Genomic DNA, 21,290 nt, shown 5'->3' with positions numbered 1-21,290 from the left:
TAGGGTGGCATAATATCGTTCATTCAGTTCTACTTTCTCATACTTTAACGAGTGTTTAGCTGTTCATTTTCATGAGGTTCATTCATTGCTTCTGTAATATAACAGTTTTCAGTGTGTGGGCTCTTCACTCTCATGTAAACCCTTGAATCTGAAGTCAGGTGTTTTCAGAATATGGATAATTGAATCCCTTGTACACCAGAGGCATACGATTGAAACCACTAGGTAAAATGCATCTCCAAAGTGCAAATGATTTCATCTCAAATGTTGTGTGTGTGTGTGTGTTTGAAAACATGCATTTATTGTGCCAGTATTATAAGTCAAAAATCTATAAAATGAATTTTCTAGTGCAAAAGAAAGACTGAGATAAATAGCCACATTTTTAGTTTATCACTCAGAAAGTAACATTTTATCATCTATATTGAATTTCCCAAATATATGTATTTATTATTATTAGATCTTATCACTTATTGTTATGTTATCTACTGTTATGGTGATTAGAACAAAAGAAGAAAAATCGTGTGTCACTTGCATGTTCCCATAATTATACATGTGGTCAGTTTTCAAATGTATGACTAGGCTCTGAGAGTATCCAGTTTGCAAAGTATGGGAATATACCTTAAAAGTGACTTCTATCATTCTCTCTATCCGCCTCTCACCTCATTTACAGAATATAACCTTGAACCTTGTGAAGATCCTGGAACTCCTCAGTATGGTAACCGAATTGGTTTCAACTTTGGGGTTGGTGACACTCTGACCTTCTCGTGCTCATCAGGTTATCGACTGGAAGGGGCATCAGAGATCATCTGTCTTGGTGGCGGCCGACGGGTGTGGAGTGCACCTCTGCCAAGGTGTGTGGGTACGTGGTCAGCTGCTTTCATTTGCTTGTATGTGTAGTCACTGTTCATGGAACTGCATGGTTATACACCCTTCGTTTTTTACAATCTGTTGAAATTCTTCATTTACTTCATATTAGTTATTTCAATTTTTTTTCCACTTGGCAATCTGGTGTACCTCAATTAACTTTTCAAATTCTCCATACAAGCAACCATACTTCTAAATTTGTTTCCAAATGGTGGGTGTAAGGAATGAATACATAAACAACAGATGGATGGATGGATGGATGGATAGATAGATAGATAGATAGTATCTAGAGACCTTACAGAAAGTTACATTCTGGTGTTCTAGCAATAGGTGATTTTCCATGGCTTCTGATTGAAGTTTTAACAATATTTTATCATTAAGAATTAACATTTATAAAAGATGATTACAAGGAAAAATGTGTTGAATAAATAATAGATAATTTAATGGTGTTCAAGGTGTGTATTGACTCTATACATCTATATAGTTAATTGTTTAGATTAATTAATAAGCAATAATTAAAGTATTAAAACTTGGGAGCCACCACCTCAATCTTTGGAAATTAATGTTTTGATTGATAAAAAAAATTCTACAGCAAAAATGAAGGATTTTTTTGTGTTAGGACTTAAATCATTAAGAAATAGAGAAGCAAGAATGTCTTCAGTTCATTAGTCATTCAGCCATTATCAGTTCTTATTTTTATAATAGAATAAGATGCAAATGGTCATTTTATAAATTATTTCATAAAGCTATTAAAACTCTCCAAAGCATATAATTTACACTTAGTAAATTTAATTGTGGGTCATGGATCTGTGTAAATTATAATATGCTACAAAACTGGGCAAACTGATCTATGCTTCAAGACCTTGTCCTTTTCAGCAGAGAGCTCATATGAAAATGAAAGTCAAGATGAGAATGCCGTATGTGCCTTATTCCACACATTGTCCACTTTCTGTGAGTCTCCAAATCAAGTCCAAGGAATGATCTCCAGGTTAATGTGGCTCTGAAGGCCTTTATAGTGATGATATTGTTTTCACAGATCCTCCGGGTTATATAACAGACAAGTTGACTTAACAACAAATGAAATTTCTCTTCAAAACCACAGGCTTTCATAGAAATGACACAAGCAACCACAGAGGCTTGAAGCTGGGAGGTGATGATCAGTCACACTCTCAAAACATATTTTCCTAGAAGATAGGAGGGTGCAGTTTCTCTGGTTTTTTTGTTGTGTTTTTTTGTTTGTTTTTTGTTTTCCCTTGCTATTGCCAGATTTAGAATTCCTCTATTTACCTGAATTGCCCCCATTTTCATTATAGTTTTGTGTGAATATTTTCAAAGGCCAATTAATGAGAATGTTGAAAATAGTCCAACTGAGGGTTGCAGAAAGTCTGGGTTTATATCCTGGTCATTTGATATTGAGTTCCTTCACTTTTCTAACTTCATTTTCTTCATCTGCTAAATGGTTGCAACAGTAGTACCTAGTTCATTGTTTTGAGTTAGTCCTGAGGATTAGAAGAGGTTAGCCATGTGAGCCAGATGCCCAGTGCAATCCCTGGAATATGGAAAGGATCAAGAATTTAAATGCCATTATAAATTACAATTTTAGTATAGTTTGCTGTCTGTCCAGCCCACCGATCTCATTTATAAAGTTGTAGGTAGTAGGGAATACAGTGCATTTCATAAAACACTAATCTTTATGAGGTTCCACTAGGCTTCCATACACATTCATCACCTTGAATCCTTGCTGCAGTCCTGATTATTCCCCTCATTTTTCATTGGAAGAACCTGAGCCTTAGAGTTAAATAACTTGCCCAAGAGCATCAAGCTTACAAGTGGCAGACTATGATTTGTATGTAGCCTTTCTCTTTCTAAAACCCAACATTTTTTCCCACCAGATGATTTTATTTCAAAAAAATCTAAGGAAAGGTGGATCTCAAAGGACTATCAGCCATACAGAGTCACAAAAATTAATACTTTTTTCTCCATGTGTCATACACATGCTAACACGGGCTGAAAATAAATTGTTGCATGTATATTTTTAAAGTGTTGCCCATGTTTAAAATAAATTTTAATAAGTGGATTTATGGAAATCTGACTTTGGAAAAAAGTAACTTCAAGTTAGTTTTGTTTTATTAAAGTTTTTTTTTTTTAGAATAGGTTTATTTGTGCTGAAATCTTTCATGGGAAGAATGAAATAAAATCACCCTAGGGGAAAATTTAGAAAGTGAAGTTATTGTCATGGAAATCTCCCCCATTTCAAGTTAACTATGCTTATTTTTAAGCTTATGAAATTTTCATTTAAATCTGTTGACCTTAGTAAATGCCACTATAGGTACACATTTAAATTACAAGATGGGGAAAAATATTTCTCTAAATAAAATGGCATTTTAAAAATTTTACTTCTTTAATTTTCTTTAAGCTTTTCTTCACTACTTTGACTTAAAACAAATGTGTTTCTTTTTTATTTCAGGTCCCTTATAGTTCTTATTTTGTTATCTTTTCAGAGTTCACAGTCCTTAGTCACATAAAATGCACATGATTTGTAACTGGCTCAAAAACTATTGTTTAGTCCTCAGCATTGCCAGACTCTTACTTACATTATAGGCCAAATTATAAGTAGGTTGTATTCCAAGCGTTTGCTTTTCTTTCAGTGTTTTGGAAACTAAATGACTTTCCCTGGCATAGGGTAGCAAATGATGGATGCCTTCTCAAAACAAACCACAGATGAGGTTTTAAATTTTATATCAAGTGTAAAAATAATACCACCATTTACTAAAAAAACTTATCTAGACATAGTTGTATAAGAAGGCATCTGACAGTAAGGCAACTAAGTTACAAAGCTAATTCTGGAAACTTCCTTTGTGCTCATTTTTTGTTTATGTGTATTTAATGTTGATTCTATATTTAGTTTATAAATTGGTCAGTACTTTTCAATTTCTATTGGTAGCATTTGGTGAAGATTATTGTAATGCTGAATGATAAATGAATAGTAAGTAATGTTTTCATTTAAGCAGTTTTCTGAGTAATCTTTGCATTTATGTTCTCAGGTGATAATTTAACAAATATTAAAGAATAATAACACCACCTTATAGTCCTTAACACTCTAAAAAAACTTTATCATGCAGCATCTCATCCCAAAATCTACCAACGCTGTGAACGTAGATCTAGCATGGCCATCAGAGAAAATGTAATGTCTATAAGAAACTCGTGGTACACACAAACCTAAGGGCAGAACCATGCCTGTCACAATGTTCTGAGCCCCAGGCCTGTGCTGGGTTCACTGCAACACACTACTGTCTTTGACTGGAGGCTTCAAAAGTTAGGAGAAAATCTGGCCTTGGTTCTAGTCGGCACGTGGCTTCAGAGAACTCTTTATGCTGTCCTCTGTTTTCATAGGAGGAAACTTCTTCAACCATGACCCATTTATGGGGCATAACATAAGTACAGGGAAATTTGTAGAGGCAGAAGAAGAACCTTGATAGAAATCCAGAACATACCACCCCACACAGAAGCGGGGATCCTTCTCTCCAAGCATTGGGCTCCAATGCAATCACGTAGTCCATGTTTATACTCCACCCTTTCCCAAGCTGTATGATCTTTGGGAAAATGTTCAGATCTCTTTTCTGCTAAGTTTCCTCAAATGCTGCAAAACAGGTTATGGTTCTGAACAATGAAAGACATGTGGGTTACCCACTGAACTCCGCAACCCATGGCACTTGCTCAGGAAACCTTCGTCCCTTTTCCTAACACCTCTAATTCTCTCTGCCATATTGCCAATTCTCCTTTGAGCCACAGTCACTGATAGCTGTGAGAAGTGATGTTCACAAACCAGCAGGAGAGAAAAGAGAGGCGGTGTGCTACCTGCAGCTAAGTACTTCACACATACCATCTCACTTACTATTTAATGATCAAGATAATAAGTTTACCTTTATTATTATTTTCAAATTTTGAAAAAGGTAAAAATAACAGGCAAAATGATATTTTAGTAAAGCTATTTTATGTTAAAGTGATCATCCTGGAGAAGTATGTTTCTAAGGAGATGGATAAATGGATATCTGGTCACCTTTTTTTTAAGTAGCAACCAAATGTCCAAAGCAAAAAAACAAAAATAAAAAAGTTCATGAAACCTGATTACTTTGAAAATAAGAAACACTGCCCTACTGTGAGTCAAGAAATAAGTCCCTAATTTCCTTTTGTGAAGCTCACATCACAACAAAACACTGGCATTTCCACCATCATGTTTCTTTTTTTTTCTTTTTTAATTGTTGTTCAATTACAGTTGTCTCCGTTTTTACCCCATTACTCTCTCCTGCCCTGTCCACCCCTTGTCTCCCACATTCAGTCCTCCATCCCCCTGTGTGTTTGACCACGGGCCCTTTATACATGTTCCTTGACTTGACCTTTGCCCTTCTTTCCTACTTTATTCCCCTCCACCATCCCCTCTGGTCACTATGAGTTTGTTCTTTATTTCCAAGTCTCTGATTATGTTTTTCTCATTTGTTTATTGATTAAGTTCCACTTATAGGTGAGATTATATGGTACTTGTCTTTTACCACCTGGCTTATTTCATTTAGCATAATACTCTCCAGTTCCACCCATGCTATCGTGAAGGTCTACTCATTTACTGATGGGCACTTAGGCTGTTTCCAGCACTTGGCTACTATAAAGAAAGATGCTATGAACATTGGGGTGCATGGGTTCTCTTGAATTGCCATTTCAGGATTCTTAGGGTATAATCCCAGCAGTGGAATTGCTGGGTCAAAAAGCAGTTCCATTTTTAGATGTTTGAGGAAATCCCATACTGTTTTCCATAGTGGCTACACCAGTCTTCACTCCCACCAACAGTGTGCTAGGGACCCCCTTTCTCCACATCCTCACCAGTCCTTGTTGTTTGTTGTTTCAGTCATGATGGCCATTCTGAACTGTGTGAAGTGGTATCTCATTGTGGTTTTAATTTGCATCTCTCTGATGTCTAGTTAATGCCAAGCATCCTTTCATATGTTTCTGGGCCCTCTGTATGGCTGTGTTCAGGTCCTTTGCCCATTTTTTAATTTAATTGTTTGTCTTCCTGGAGTGGAGTTGTGTGAGTTCTTTGTATATTTGGGAGATTAAACCCTTCTCTGAGGTATCACTGGCAAATATATTTTCTTATATGTTTGCTTCCCTTTTCATTTTGTTGATGTTTTCTTTAGCCGTACAGAAACTCAAGACAAAAACCTTTATGTCTTTACTAAGCATTCCAAATATATCATACATCAAGCCAGGTCATGTTGCATATAAACAAGGAGCCAATGAAAGAATATACTTTGGAAAGTAGATTAGTAAATGAAATCCTAGTAACGATTTGTTTGTAGGGCGCAGTCCACACATTTTTGGTCATTTTAAAGACACTCATTCATCCTCAAAATCCTCCATTTAACTTATCTATTTAACTTACCTATTTCTGTATCTAATTTTGTGTGTCATTAATTTTTATCTGACCTTGGACAAATAGCAATCTTATTTTAATCATTAATCAAAAAAATGACAATTCTACAGTGCACATCTACATCTTATGACTTTTTCTATGACATATACTGACCATTTTGTATTATTAAGTTTAAAAATTAATGATGGTAGGTAAAACAAAGTGCCACATATCTGGGAACTCTACTATCATTGTAACTTCTCTCTACATCTAAAACTAATCTAAAATAAAAAGTTTATTAAAAATTCAAGTAAATGAAGGAAGAAAAGATGTGCCTGGTAGAAACTGATCATCGAATGTGAATAACCAATATATAGCTCCAAATAATGAAACTGTGTTGAAGACTGTGAGCTTAAAATCTTTTCGTTAATTTGGGGTTTATAAGCAAATGGATTCATGGGGAGCCTTTTATAATCTAACTGGCCCGTTAGCAGACAAGCTTCTAAACTTTATTATACTGTAACTGACAAGTGAATACATGCTGTTTTGGGAGGTGGAGGCTGTACCTTAGTCATCCATGTACCCCCTGTGTGCCCACCATAAGCTTTGGCAGACCACAGGTGCTCATTCGGAGCATAAGACAGTATGAAATTAAATCATCACGTGATCACCATGGACCAAGTTGATCAGAGTACAACTATCCAGAGCGATTCACTCCTAAGGATATTTTCATTAAAGCAATTCTCTACCTTGTTAGAGTCTAAATATCTTTGAATGATGTTTTCAATTTTAAGATGATAAATGAGCAGACTCCTAAAAACTCTTTATACCTCATATATGTCCTTTCACTATAAATCTTGTTGCAAGCCAAAATTTGCCTGCTAATTGAAATGGAGTTAGTTTTAGGATTACATAGGGGGCACAGAGTGCTTTAGAGAGTTGAGTTACAGAACAGGGGCAAAAAGTGAAATATTTATTGTAGCTATGCTTCAAGGTCATGTCCTTGAACAATTGTAATAGTGAGGGTTTCACACCAGAAAGAATCACAAAAGTATAACAAAGTACCAAAGAAACTTGCTTTCTCTGTTACAGAGGAAAGGGAGAGATCCAAATCAGGAGGCCCTCCGCCCTCCCCTCGGTTCTTGTTTGGCTTGCAAGACACAAATGGAAGTGAAAGAGAAATGCATATAGTGGGAATGAGATAGCAAGTCTATTTATGAAACACATATGAGCACAAAGCTGTAAGCAGACACCCAGCTAGTCTAAATGGCCCACGAGTAGAGGAAATAAAGTTGTTAGTAAGTTTAGTCTATACACCTGAGCCAAGCCAACAAGTGTGCACTTAGCTAATCTAATTACACCAACTGTTGGGGTTCAGGAGTTATATATACCTTAGTTAGCTTTTAGTTCCCTCCCTTTCTCCCCCTTGTAAATTTGAGAACAATGGACCTCTACAAAGGCTTTCTTTCTCAGTTAGCAAAGGCTCATTGTCTCAGTGAAACTGTTACAGAGGCCCCCTTCCCCAGGGTAGAATTTCAAGGACCACTTCCTCTTTCTGGGCTATTCCTGCTTATGATGTTCAGGACACCTGGCAATCTTAGTGGGATGGTTACAGAAGCTTACAAAAGCCCCCTTTTCTCAGCACAGTCTCAAACACTCCCCTTCTCCTGCATTATTTTACTTGTGATGCTCGGGACAACCTGACAATCTTATCAAACCCAGCTTGGGGCAGCTAAGTTAATTGGTGAGACATGTCTTCTTTTTGCTTCTAGCTTTCTGTATTAAGTTCTTCATTAGATTGCTATAGCCAGGGCCCTGCCTTTAGTGCCCTCTGGCTGCTCACTCCTAGCTGCTACCTAACCTCCGTATGGCCTCTGAGTAACCTCTTCGTGGTCTTGTGGAGACTATTCCCAAGTTCAGAAATAAATACCTACAGCATACTCTTCTTGTATCTGTGTCTAATAAACTTAACCTAGGCACATTGGGGAACATGCTGGAAAGAAAGGGAAATAATTATATCTATAAGTGTTTAAGAGAAAACTAAATTTAATAACCTAGAAGGCATGCAATTCATCAACTTTTTCATTAGAAAAATTAATTTTTGCTTTTAGCCTAATATATTTTCACTTAATTCAAAGGTGACTGGTCCCTCATATGTATTAGGGCCAGAAAAGAAATAGTTTACCTGAGCTTATAATAAAGGCTAATATTAGCTGTGTGTTTACCAAATGCCTGGCATGCTCTTATGAGGTTTGAATAAGGACACTGAGGCGCAGGAAGGTTAAGTAATTTTCCCTAGGAGAATATATTAACAAAAATTGTATTTGAAGTAGTTCAGATGGGAAGCAAATGTTTGTTATATGCAAATATGAGCCATAAGGAATAAAAGCATTGTACACATCAGTGTGGTTCTGATATTCAGTCCGTATCCCCAACCTGGTTCTTGTTTACAACAGTGACATCTGTGGCTCTCAGGAAATACTATCACTGGCAGTGTAGTTAACTGGAGGAGATAATTAAATGTTATTACTACTTGTAACTGAATTAGTCTCAGGAGAGGGCAGGATTTAATGGAAGTTGCAATAGACTGACAGTTCCTAAAAGCCTTTTGAAACTGAAAGGAAAGGTCATTGTCACATTAGGCAAAAAGGTTTTAAAATTACTACATCTAATTCTATGTTGTTATAAAGTTCATGCATCCATTTGTTTTTGTATGACATATATGTATTGTTTTTTTCCATTTAGTTTCATAAGATTGAAAATAATAGCAAAAATGTATGTCAGTACAGAAGTATATTTCTAATAAATGGTGTTATTATTTGTCATCTGGTAATTAACTTAGATAAGATGTATTTAAATGTAGCTAAGGATTTGGAAACAGACAAAAGAACAATGGAATAGACTAGAACTATTAAATAGTAACAGTGCATTTTACTAAGGAGCCAGCCAGCCTTAAGTCCAGTGGCATTAACGGGGGTAGGTTTATGTGGAGTCCAGGAGAGTAGGAAGGACTGTGATTTTTCTGCCTAGTAAATACATTCAGCACTTAATCAAGGGTATGCAATAAAGTGAATTTTATTTTTTTTTCATAATTAATTCTGTCCTTAGCTGTTTGCTGTTCAGTTCAGACTTACCAACCTCAAACCCAGTTCCTTCATTGCAGGATAAAGCAGCGAAAGTGATCCTCTTTTGTTTATTATACCAAGACAGTTGCCATGGAAATAATATAATGTTGTAAAATAAGCATCATAAGTTAAATCCAGAATCAAGAAAGGGCATATGGGTCAGGTATGAGACAGAGTGTTTATTTAAATAAACAATAACTTTGGTAATCATTTAAAAATGTCAAGGTAAATGACTCAGAAAACAGAAAAATGAACATAGAGTTTTAGGAAGTTATTTTCAGAATTTAAATATTGCCCTTCAAGCAGGCGTTTTTAAAAAAGGAGATTAGTAAGCCCCCTACAGACTAAATGTCTGGCTCTAAGGCAGGTTTCTATATCTCTGTATCATACCAAGATATTCTCTTTGTAGCTCTTTTTGAATCCCAGTTCCATCATTGGTATGCTCAATGTGTAGGTCACATTTTTCTCTTCATGTGTTTTAATCCGTCTACAAAGACTGTGTTTCAAAAGGTGATGGATAGTTTTTACTTCATGCATTCTACTATACCTTTTTGAATTCCCACTAGTTGATGTTTTATCATCCTTGGCTACAGAGTTCTGCACACATAAAATATTAACCTTTTCTTATCATGTAAATTGCCATCTCAACTGAATCTGATCACTGTCTTCTAAAAGAAATCCTAGGTTTAGTTTGTTCTGGAAACTTTTGATTAAATCTAGGGTGTTCTGTTTTCCTGTTGCATAAGAGAATTTCCCATTTGTTCAACCATGGTGTTTGAAAGCACCTGGTGTCGATTACTTGTAAAACACTGTAGCAGTGCATCACCTCCTTATCCTTGTACCCTGCATGTCAAAGAAAGACTGGCTGATACCTTTTACTTCTTGGAAAAATTGTAGAAAAACTCCTCTGATGGTATATGATCAAGGCTTCCTATGCCTCCTTATGCCAAATTCCTTTATTTATCTAATACAAGTTCATTCAATGCTTCCTCTGTGGTAGCTTGTTTAAGAGGCATTCTGCCTTCTCCCTTCTGAATGAGGGCAAATAAAAACTAGTGAATTTTATAAAACTACAAACCTTACACTTTCCTGTTGTCTTTGCTTTTTTTAATGTTCTTTGATCCCCTCCCCTGAAACATCCTCATTTGATTATATTATATTTATTGATCTCACAATATCTTTCTCATAAAAGTAGAAACAATTTATGAAGAAATGCCTAAAAAGTAATCAAGCAGGATTATAGAGGACATGCAAATCGCTGTGGTTTTATGAGCAGCAAGGGATCTGTGAGTCGTTGGTTGGTCACAACCAAATACCCCAGATATGGAAATCGTATCTGAAAAGAGTGTCCAGCTATTCAGTTGTCTGACAAAAGATCTCTAATGGAGAGACGGATGAGTAGTAACATTGGCAATTGCTTTTCATGTGCATGGCCATGTGTCTGATACCGTAAAGTTATTCTCTCATTTACCCCTCCCCATAATTTCATTAAATAGGTTTTCATGTTTTTACTTTTCATACTGAGAGAGCAATGTCCGGGGAGGTGAAGTGACTTACACTGAATGTCACAGTTAGTACATAAAGTATAGATTTTTATATCTTCCAAGTCTTATACTCCATATTCTTGACTTCATTGTTTAATTTTTCCAGAATCATAATAATGACAGATAATTAAGCAGCAAGACATTTTGAGCAGTATATTGTCATTCTGTGAACATTTTCTAAAATGTTTTTATTGTTGTTCAGTTACAGTTGCCCTGTTTTCTCCCATTGCTCTCCCCTGCCCTGCCCACCCCCCACTCCCACATTCAATCCTCCCCCATTGTCCTTGTCCATGGGTCCTTTATACGTGTTCCTTGACTAGGTCCTTTTAATTTTTTTTTTCTTCAGGGGGAAATGATAATAGATTGAGGACTAAAAATAAAATTATAAAATTTGCCAAAGAATTTGTCCTTGAATTTATTAACTTAATTTTTAGGATCAGTAGCTCTATGATACTTAATTTATTCCAAAATTTTGCATATTTTAAAAAATTTTTTCTTTACATTATATGTTCTCTCCATAGAAATAATAAAAACAGGAATCAAATATCAATAAATATTGTGATATGATCTAGTTAGGGTTAGAATTATTTTTTCTTTGTGAATGATGGTATAGCACTGAACACTTTCAAAAACTTTGCTGTTTATTGCTTATGATTATTTTAAGAATATATCCCCTTTACTCTCCAAAATAAGTCATCTATTTAATGGATCAGAGTTCTCTCAAGTTAAACTCTCTTACATTTTATCTTTGGGAAACTCTAATCTCAGCCCTTTGAAATTTAGAATTCATTCATTCATTCATTCATCTATTCATTAGCTCACGGAACTTAGTTCGACTGACAACAATGTCTGTCGTGCTGTGCTAACTAAAGGTGAAGATGAATTAGATATTAGCAATTATTTTATTAGGGCATACTAATACGTTTGATAGATTTATCTATTCCTCTACCCAACATTAATTAGATTAATCCAATTCAACAAATTTTTAGTGAACACTGAGTTGGATGGCAAAGATTAAATATAAACATACTGTCTCATTGAGGATCTCCTATTGTATCACAAGGGGAAGTCCCTAAGACTAATTATGGCATCACAAGATGAGAATGATAAATCAAATCCTTAATGTAGCTGAGAAGGAAAACAGATGTTTTCTGAAAGGACAGGGAGCAGCATCTCAAAAATGCCATTTTTATGAAAATGAGCTGGATTTTCCCAAATAGAAAAGGTGGGGAAGGCATCATAGGCAAAGGATATAAGTCAAGTAGGTAAAATTGATATATTTACAAATCTGTTTGGGTCTGCTCCATTTGATTCCCAGTGAAATGTGTAGTCAATGTGTAGCCAATGCTTCCTTCTCTCTTGTTTTTAATCAATTCATGAGGGCCACATTTCTCAAAATGATAAATAGTTCTTATTTCACAGCTTTCTCGGTGTTGTTCAGAAGACTTTGTATGTGGTTTAGTATAATTGATGTATTAATAAGTAGTACCTGCAGTATTTCATATTTCTGGATTTGGGAAAACAACCCCCTAGGTTCAAATCATGGCTTCATAACTTAGTCATTGTGGCAAGCTGGAAAAGATATTTAACCCCTCTGACCCCATCTGGAAATGGAGATACAGTTTTAAAAATCTTGGAGGTTATTGAGTTCCTACTATGGTGGGAAACTGTACTAAGTTTTTTTGCATTTTTTAACCCATTCAATCTTCTCAGCAAAGGTGATGGAGAAAATATTATTAACATCTCCATTTCTCAGATGAGACCAATGAGATACAGCAACACTGCTTTACTTAAGTAGCCATGTGCTCAAGATAACACAATGCTGCACTGGCTGGCGTAGCTCAGTGGATTGAGCGTGGGCTTCGAACCAAAGTGTCACAGGTTCGATTCCCGGTCGGAGCACATGCCTGGGTTGCAGGCCATGACCCCCAGCAACCACACATTGATGTTTCTCTCTCTCTCTCTATCTCCCTCCCTTTTCTCTCCAAAAATAAATAAATAAAATCTTAAAAAAAAAGATAACACAATGCTCATTGCCTGACTTTTACATTGTCGTGAAGGGGCCCCACTAATTCAGCATGAATGACCTTCATTCTTTTACATACAGACCAGATTAGAAGGCTTACTCTTTGAGAAACCCGAAGCCAAAGCATGACATTCATCATGGCCTTGTGTAAGAGGATGAGGGCTGGACAAAATAAGAGGCAGATGGAGTTTGAATGATGCAGAATCTTGTATACTACGTTAAGGAGTAACTGATACCCATTAAGATGTTTAAGCAAAGGAATGATATGATCAAAGTTGCATTTTGCAAGATATTGACATGTATGGATAACGGATTTGGGTTTCCCTAATTTGCATTTGCTTTACTGAAGTTAGAGAAATCCATTAAGAAGGAGTTCTAGTGTCCTACCTAGAAGCTCAAGCGGCAGAGCACCAAAATTGGAGATGTGGGGACATTTTAAGAACTGAAGAATATTGGTGCTAGAGATCCTCAGAATGTTTAATTACAAGTTCCATAATTTGTCCAAGTTACATGCAACAACAGTTTTTGCCTAGTAAAGTCCCAATTCCTCGAATCAATTTAGAAAAATGTCTCCCATTCAGAGGCAGATTCTTGGCGTCCCTATCAGAATTCACAGAGCTACCTTTATTTATGCTCTTCCACTGCTTTTATATCATAGCCAGACCTCAGACCGTTCCAAGAACCCACTTCCCCTCGAGTATACCACAAGGAGAGAACAGGGAGAAGTACTCACTACTCCTGTGACATGGTCTCCAGGCTACAGACACATGAGGGTTCCAACCGAATGCACCATCTGGAAATCATGGGAGAGCTCCAGGCTGAGAAAAATTTTACAGCTTTCCAGCATATAGATGTTCTCAAAAGCCATGAAGTTGGATGAGATAAGGCCAGAAGTAAGCATATACTGAGAAGAAGACAGGCCCTGGGCCTCGCCAATGTTTAGAAATCTGGGAGAGAAAAAGGAGCCAGTGAAGGAGATGGGGAAGGAGGAGTCTGGAACATAGGAGGGAAAAACAAGTTAGAGACTGATGCCTTCGAGGTTAAGTGAAGAAAGGGTTTGGAGGAGAAAAAAGCGATCCCTGCCCCAAAGGCTGCTGACAGGTTAAGTAAAATGAGGGGTGTGAATATATGCAGTGATGTAGAAGTCACTGGTGAACTTGACAAATGCAATTTCAGTGAGTGACAGGGTGAAAGTTTGAGAAAAAGGGAGGAGAATTGCAGAGTGAATCCAGACAGCTCTTTTGAGGAGTTTTGCTGAAAATATCCATGTAATGCAGCGCTAGCTGGAGGGAAATGTTGGATCAAGGGAGTCCCCCACAACCTTTTATGATAATTAAAAGATGTATGCTTCAGCGACAAATAGGATGTCCATATAAGTACCGCTGAGGTTTAACGATTGTTTAAATTTTTCATTTGTTTTTGTATTGCTTTCCTGAAATACTTGGAAGTACATTGCATACATCAGATATTATACCCCAGAATATTTTAACATTTATTTCTAAATATAACGTCATTCTCTTATATAATTGTAATACCATTACTATACCTGGAATCACTTACCATTTCACATATACTCAGATTTCCCCAAATTTTCCTCCAAAGTCCATTGTAGCTGTTTTTTTTTTTCCAAATTACGATCTGAATCAAGTTTCAGGCTGATATTTGGTTATGATTTGTTAGTCTTTTCCCCTGTAAAATTACATTTTGAAGATCTGGGACAGTTGTCATGTAAAATGTTCCATATTCTGGATTTGTCTAACTGTTTTCTTAACGGGTCATTTAACTTATCCAGCTACACCACTCCTAACCCCCTTGCAGTTTGTTATGTAAACAGAAAGCTAGGTCTAAAGACTTGATTAGTTTCTGATTAAACATTTTTAACGCTAATCCCTCATGGGTGATGCTTATACATCATTAAGTGCCGTATAAAAATCTGGATGTGTCACTATTGTGGATGATGTTTGATCACTTGATTGAAGGTAATTGAATAAAATAAGATAGCAAAAAAAATACATTTGTATGCTAATGAAAATGATCCAATGAGAATAAATTGATGAGGAGGAAAAATTTATGGCAAATTAATAAAGGGATGTCATTGCATAGGCAGGACTACTGTACAAACCTTAAGCACAGGCATGAGCACCGAAAGTGATGGATCACTGGGGAGAGACAGAGGACGCGGGCTCAGACACAGTAGGTGGGAGAATGAGATGCTGTGCGGGGAGAAACCTGTAACATGTTCTCTTTCTCTGTGAAGTAAGAGGCAAGGTCATTAGCTAAGGGGAGGGTTGAGGAGGAGACCTTCGCCTTTGCGGAGAGAAATGAAGGTGTGAAATAGTCACCAAAGAATGGGGGCGGTAAATGGATTAGGAAATTTTAAAAGCACCAAAAAATCAGACAGTAGTTATGTTTGAGAGTAACAGTGGGCCAGGAGCGTGAATTTAGTGAAGAAATGTGGGGCAGGAGGAGGGGTGGAGGGCTTGTCATGACTACAACAAGGGAAGTACAGTCTGATAAAATGTGGAAGCCTGGAAGGAGGGGAGCAAGCGATGGTGAGTAATAAGCAATTCTGCGCCCCCTGCAGGCCACGTGGGAAATGGCGCACAGAAGGGGAAAGAGCCACTACTGGAGAAGACTGCAGAGAATGCATTGAAATGAGTAATATCAGTGCCGAGCACTTAGTAATACACCGAGCACTGATCTCAGATTTTACATAAATGTCATCTTCACAGCGATCCCATGTAGGCACTGTTATTATAATCTTCACTTTATAGATGCAGAAGCTGAGGCACAGGGAGATAAAATAGAATGTCATGCTGTCAATAAGTAAAGGATCAGAAATCACAGCTCTCAGCCTGATTTCTGGGCCTGTTGAATCACTTTGATTCAGCTGCCTTTTAATATAAAGATTATCCAAACCAAAATAGAGATCCAGACCATAGATTTGAAAGGAACTGAAGCCCAGAAAAACTGGTCATGAGCTTGACTTAATCATGAGTATACCCTGTAAAATATGCAGGCATACTTAGATAACTCTTCAGTATTAAGACTCCTCTGTAGGATATTGACAAAAACCTTTAGCAAGTAGTAAGATTAGTTATTGCCTTTGTTCTGACTTGAGTCCCCAAATGTTATTATGGTCCTTGTTCTCTGTTGCCAACCCTAGTCATCAGCGTGTATACTCTGTAATGGTCCAGATTGGACTAGTAGCCTTTGAAGATGGATTTAGGTTTCGCAGTACCTAAAGCCCAAAGAATTTGGGAGCCCTTTCTGAGAAGAATTATAGAAAGTTATGGATGTGAAATTAGGCACAGAGCATTGGAGGGAACCCCTGCACATGAGGGTCCCCGAAACTTAAGCCCCATTAGTAAATCTAGTTTGGGGTGATTCCTGCTAATAGTCTGGTTGCAAAAAAGTTTGTTTCTCCTTTTTCAAAGACACAATACCAATCCATAAAAAATAAGCCTTCTCTCTTGACTAGGACTTAATAATCTTATTTCTATTCCTCATTCTATTTCTGTTTTTCTTCTTAATTGCTATTTCTCAATTTCGGTTAACTTGAGAGTTATAAGAAATGGAAGTCTCCTGGGCAATTCCTTTACAATGTGAAAACCCTCTGCTTTCAACAACCTTTCTTTCCTGCTCTGAATCTTATTGTATGCCATGATATTAGGCAGGAAAAAGTGTCTATACACTGCTTTGTTTTTGAAGCCTAGAGAACTCTTTCATCTTTATCCAGAGCATTTTCCTCAGTAGTCCTACCTCTCTTGTTAGGAGGTCTTTCTTTCTTTTCCTATCATCCCTAATGAATGCGTTGACTACTTTCCTGAGCTACTGCTATTTTATCACTTCGTGTTCCTGCTTATAAATAATTGGCATGATAGAATGACTTCGAAATTTCAAGTCAGAGTGTCTGGATTTAAGTTCTAACTCACTGCTTATCAGCTATGTTGTCTTTAACAAGTCACTAGCCCTCTGGCCTTCACAACTTGGGATTGAAATGGGTATAAAGTTATTGTGAAAGAAAATTTTATGGGAGAACATGTAAAAGAAGAGAATATGTTTTATGTTTGTATTTACTGGTTATTTTTATATAGGTGACTATGAAAAAAAGCTCCTGCAAATAAAGTTCCCACAGAGCTGCGGGTCCATTAAAATGCTGGGGGAGGGGGAGGGAGTGGGCAGAGTCAAAGCCAAAGTCTTTAAAAGCAGAGCTGAACCATTTCTCTTTGCTAAACCTTCTCTGTGGAGAGGGGAAATAATGCTTGCCTTTGGGTAAGACCTCAGCCAAAAACGTTTTACAGACAATGTGGCTGAACCCGAAGTGTTAGTGTTACAGAGCAACAAGGGGGGGCCTAAGGGCGATATACTATTACCCCAAAGGAACCCCCCAGTTTTGTTATATCTGCTGCCAGGGGAAAGATGTCTCTCAATGCCAGAGATTCATGAAAAGGAAAGGAAATGTCTATTTAATTCTATACAAACAAAGTAGTGACCTAATGTCTTCATCAAAATCCCAAAGTCCCTTAAAACACCCACAAACACACACAGTCCTTCCTTCCCCCTTTGCCCAGTCTGGGGTACCATATCTCAGGAAAAGAAACAGAAATCCATGGCTTAGGCAGCCCCCAGTTCTTCTCAGTAATCCTTATCATCTGGTAGGCCTCCCTCGGTTCCGGCGCCCTCAGCTGTGTCGCTGGGATTTCTGCTAAAGCCGGGTGGTGGTTCCCCCTTCTAAACCTGCGGGGGTCCCCACTCTGGCAAAGCCTCAAGGTTCTCTCTCCACTGCCCCAGCCGCATGGTCCTCTCTGTACAATGGCTGCAGGAGTCTCCACTCAGCCAAAACTGCATGGTTCTCCCCCCACGGCTGCTGCATCTGGGTTTAAATCCCTGCGCCAGTCCTCCTCTGCAGCCCCATTTCTGACTCCTCCTACAAGCAGTTATACCTGCCAGCATTCCTGTATTATTCCAAGTTGACTGGGCTGCCATCGTGGGTCTGGGCAGGTGTAGCCCCATATCATGGAGCCAATCTTCTCCAAGCTCCCATGCAGGCACTGTAACTCGGGGGACTTGCCCCCCCAGTTACATCTTGGTGGGGAAGTTACTTCCATTCCCCTTGGCTCAGAGCACGGCTACAGCTATTTAACATATCTATGCAACCAGTTAAAGGTTATAGATATGTTAAATGACCATGCCAGAGGTTAGTTACAAAGCTGCTGCTTTTGAGGAACAGCTCTCAATGGCCCTGCTCCATGTGTCCCTTCCCCCAACCCACATCTGGGGGAGTGGGGGTGAGGACATCCTAATATTTCTTGAACACCCTGAGTTCTGGGCCCCATTCCAAATGCCTATTTTGGGCCCCCCTCCTGGCTGCACCCTGTTACATTAGAGCACTTTGGTAATAAGGCATTCCAGATCCACAAGTAACTACTTTATCCAAGATGGATCCAGGGCTCCAAGGCAGTTGGCCACACAGGTTTCAGCAGTTGCAGCACTAGGTGGTGCCGCATTCAGTACCCCCTCAGGCCTCTGGTCTGCCTGCCATGTCTCCTGAGCACATGGTGAGTTCTTGCTCACATTGCCCTCCATCCTGGAGCTGTGGCCTCCACTGGAACCCCTCCAGTTTATCAGGCACACTTTTAGGTGTCGAGTTAAAATAATCAGGTTTCATTACCTTTCTCAGAAATTATGTCTGCTCCTACATATAAATACAAGGATGCAGATAAATGCACAAAAGAGTGGTCCTGGTGAACCCTGCCTGCAGCAGCTGCAAATGTGTGCTCTAGGAAACAAGGGTCTCTCCATACCTACGCTGAGCTGAAAGCCCAGAAACAGCCTGTTAAGTGCGTATACAGACTGTACATCAGTGTAATGGTCCTAGGATCTGACTCATAAAAAGCCAGAGAAAGGCCAGGTTATTTACAAGTTTCCTAGCCAGGGAATTTCTTTAACCATAACCTCAAACTTTTGAGTTTTCGACCTTCAAGGATCTACGTGAAATGCATTATTTTAAGTAATAGAAGAGAGACTCTTTATTCAGTGAGATAATTACAGATTTGAAACTCCTGCGTGCTTTACTAATGAGCCTGAATATTTTTAGCTATTGTGAGTTTTTTCTCTTAGGCATATTTACGTATGATCTATCCCATATTGCAAAAGACTTTACTTGTGTTTTAAACCCTAATTCATGTGCTTTCTTACTGTGGTCGAATAATGACCTGGGCCAGAACTATGCATGTTTAGAGAAATAGTAATTTTTTTTTAAATAGGAAATAATACAATCATCTGGCTTCCTTGATAGCATAGGTGTTAATATTTTGCCTAAATTAAGAAAAAGAATCGAACTCAATATTCTTTTCTCCTTGTGCTGGACCATGGAAGGTCATGTTTATATACATTAGTGTTAATCTACTCCTCCCCTAACTACAGTAATCCATATTAGTTTTTTGTGAAGATTTTACACTGTATTACTCTCAAATGTTTCAAGGAAGACACACCTGTGAGGAAACAGCTTCACTGCGTTGTGAGTGTCCTGATGACATTGCATATGTCCATGTACATCATGTGTCTGGGGCTTGTCTGCAGCCTGACCTGACTCTTGGTAGAATGCCCTGGGGTTCCTTCTGGAATACACGATTGATAAGCCCCCTGGTGAAGTGTGGCCACCAGGCTGTTTCTCACCCATCTCCCTGGTTTTGGCCAACACACGACATTCTGCTGTTCCTTCATAAGGAACATTTGCAAGCTTCTGTATAAGCCTTGGGAACTTGTTGGCTGTAATTTAGAGTTAGCTCCTCAATGACATAGTGACCTGAAACCCATGCCATCTGTCACCTGGCCTCTTTTTCTTTGGTATCATCCTGTGGGGAAGGGGCTATAGGAAGATGCCATCATGCTGATCTTGTGTTCCCTGTCCCTGTGAATAATAAACTGAATCCATTTGGGCTTGCTGTCACCTTACCAACAAAACCTTTGGAAGAGGCAAGCCAGCCTAGCAGCCACGGTAGTAGCTTTTTGGCTTTATTAGTCATTGCACTGCTACTGAGGGGCTGCTTGACCACTTGACAATAATGCAACTCATTGGGAAAATGTTATGAATTGAAATGTTCAATAAATGCCTACATTTCATTTATCTAGTAGAGCAGCAGTGCTCTGTCGTGGGAGAGAACAATATACGTGATAGACATTTTCAAGCCTTGTATGTTGATGTCATATATTTCTATGTCTCTAAAATAGGAACAACACTAAAAGATTATACATGAGGATAAAATAACACAAATAGGTATTATTTATTGAACAGAGGCCAGATACATGGCTCTGTTTCAAACCCATTTCATATGTGAACTTCTTTAATCCTCACAAGGGCACAGAATTTGGTACATATTCAGATTGAAGAGATTAGCATGCCTGACATCAGAGCTCAAATGAGAATCCAGAAATTCCAAGTCCAACTCACTTTTAATTGCTGTATTATATTGTGCTTCTAGTTAGTTAGTATGACTTCCCCAACATTAAAATTCCAATGGTAGTTCAAACAAGGCCCATGGACACTTTTATGGGAATATATGCTTCTAAAGTTAAAGAAGAAGAGAATGGATTTTCTTTCCTTAATTCCAGAGACAATAAGTTACTGGTGTCTTCCACTAAAAACAAGACTGATATTTATTTCATATGAATATTTTCACATACACATTTATCTGACAGAATTTAATAACTGAATATGTCCACTGCCTCTTTGTTATATTTTGTTTATGGCAGTTCCAGTAGTCCTAGGGACAATAGGTGTACGCCCACAACACTGCCCCAGAATACTAGCATTTTTTCTCATACAACTCATACTATATAGGTTATAGTTTTGCCTTTCTTTAAGAATCACATTATAGATTTTGCAAGTATTGGTTGCATTATTGGTTAAATTGTATGATATAGACATATTCTATATCTTGTCAAAAGTGACTGTAAAAATCTTCTTATTTGAACTTTTTTGTTTCATGATAAGGCACTTTTCTGCATGTTTCTAGGTATCAATTACTGTACTATCTTAAATATGTGGAAAGATCAATAAACTCTCAGTTAAAATTTGAAGGTTCAAGTAATTTTATGACTACTTCTATAAACATTTAAAAAGGCATTTTAGGAGATGTGTTTAAGTTTTATTGGTAGATTAACTCTTGGAAACATATTTGTTCGGTTTTTGTCAAATGCTATATAAATCATGGTTCAAAGCTCTGAAATTAATCTCATCAACTATGGGTTTTGACAGTTCAAGTTCATGTTTTGTGATAGCATTTGGTATGCTACATTTAGCACGATTAAAAAGGTTTTACCAC

The 21,290-nt window shown here is 37.7% G+C and overlaps 1 protein-coding gene across 1 annotated transcript in view; it reads left to right on the top strand.

Annotated features, from left to right (window-relative positions):
* The window catches only part of CSMD3 (CUB and Sushi multiple domains 3), an 893,237-nt gene that overhangs the window by 571,762 nt on the left and 300,185 nt on the right, over positions 1-21,290 (top strand). The window contains 1 exon segment of the mRNA XM_028533680.2: positions 668-856. Within this exon segment, the coding sequence (XP_028389481.1) occupies positions 668-856 (189 nt within the window).

Source organism: Phyllostomus discolor, chromosome 7, assembly GCF_004126475.2.
Source record: "Phyllostomus discolor isolate MPI-MPIP mPhyDis1 chromosome 7, mPhyDis1.pri.v3, whole genome shotgun sequence".
In the NCBI taxonomy this organism is placed as follows: Eukaryota; Metazoa; Chordata; class Mammalia; order Chiroptera; family Phyllostomidae; genus Phyllostomus; species Phyllostomus discolor.
This window is presented reverse-complemented; position numbering and strand designations above follow the sequence as displayed.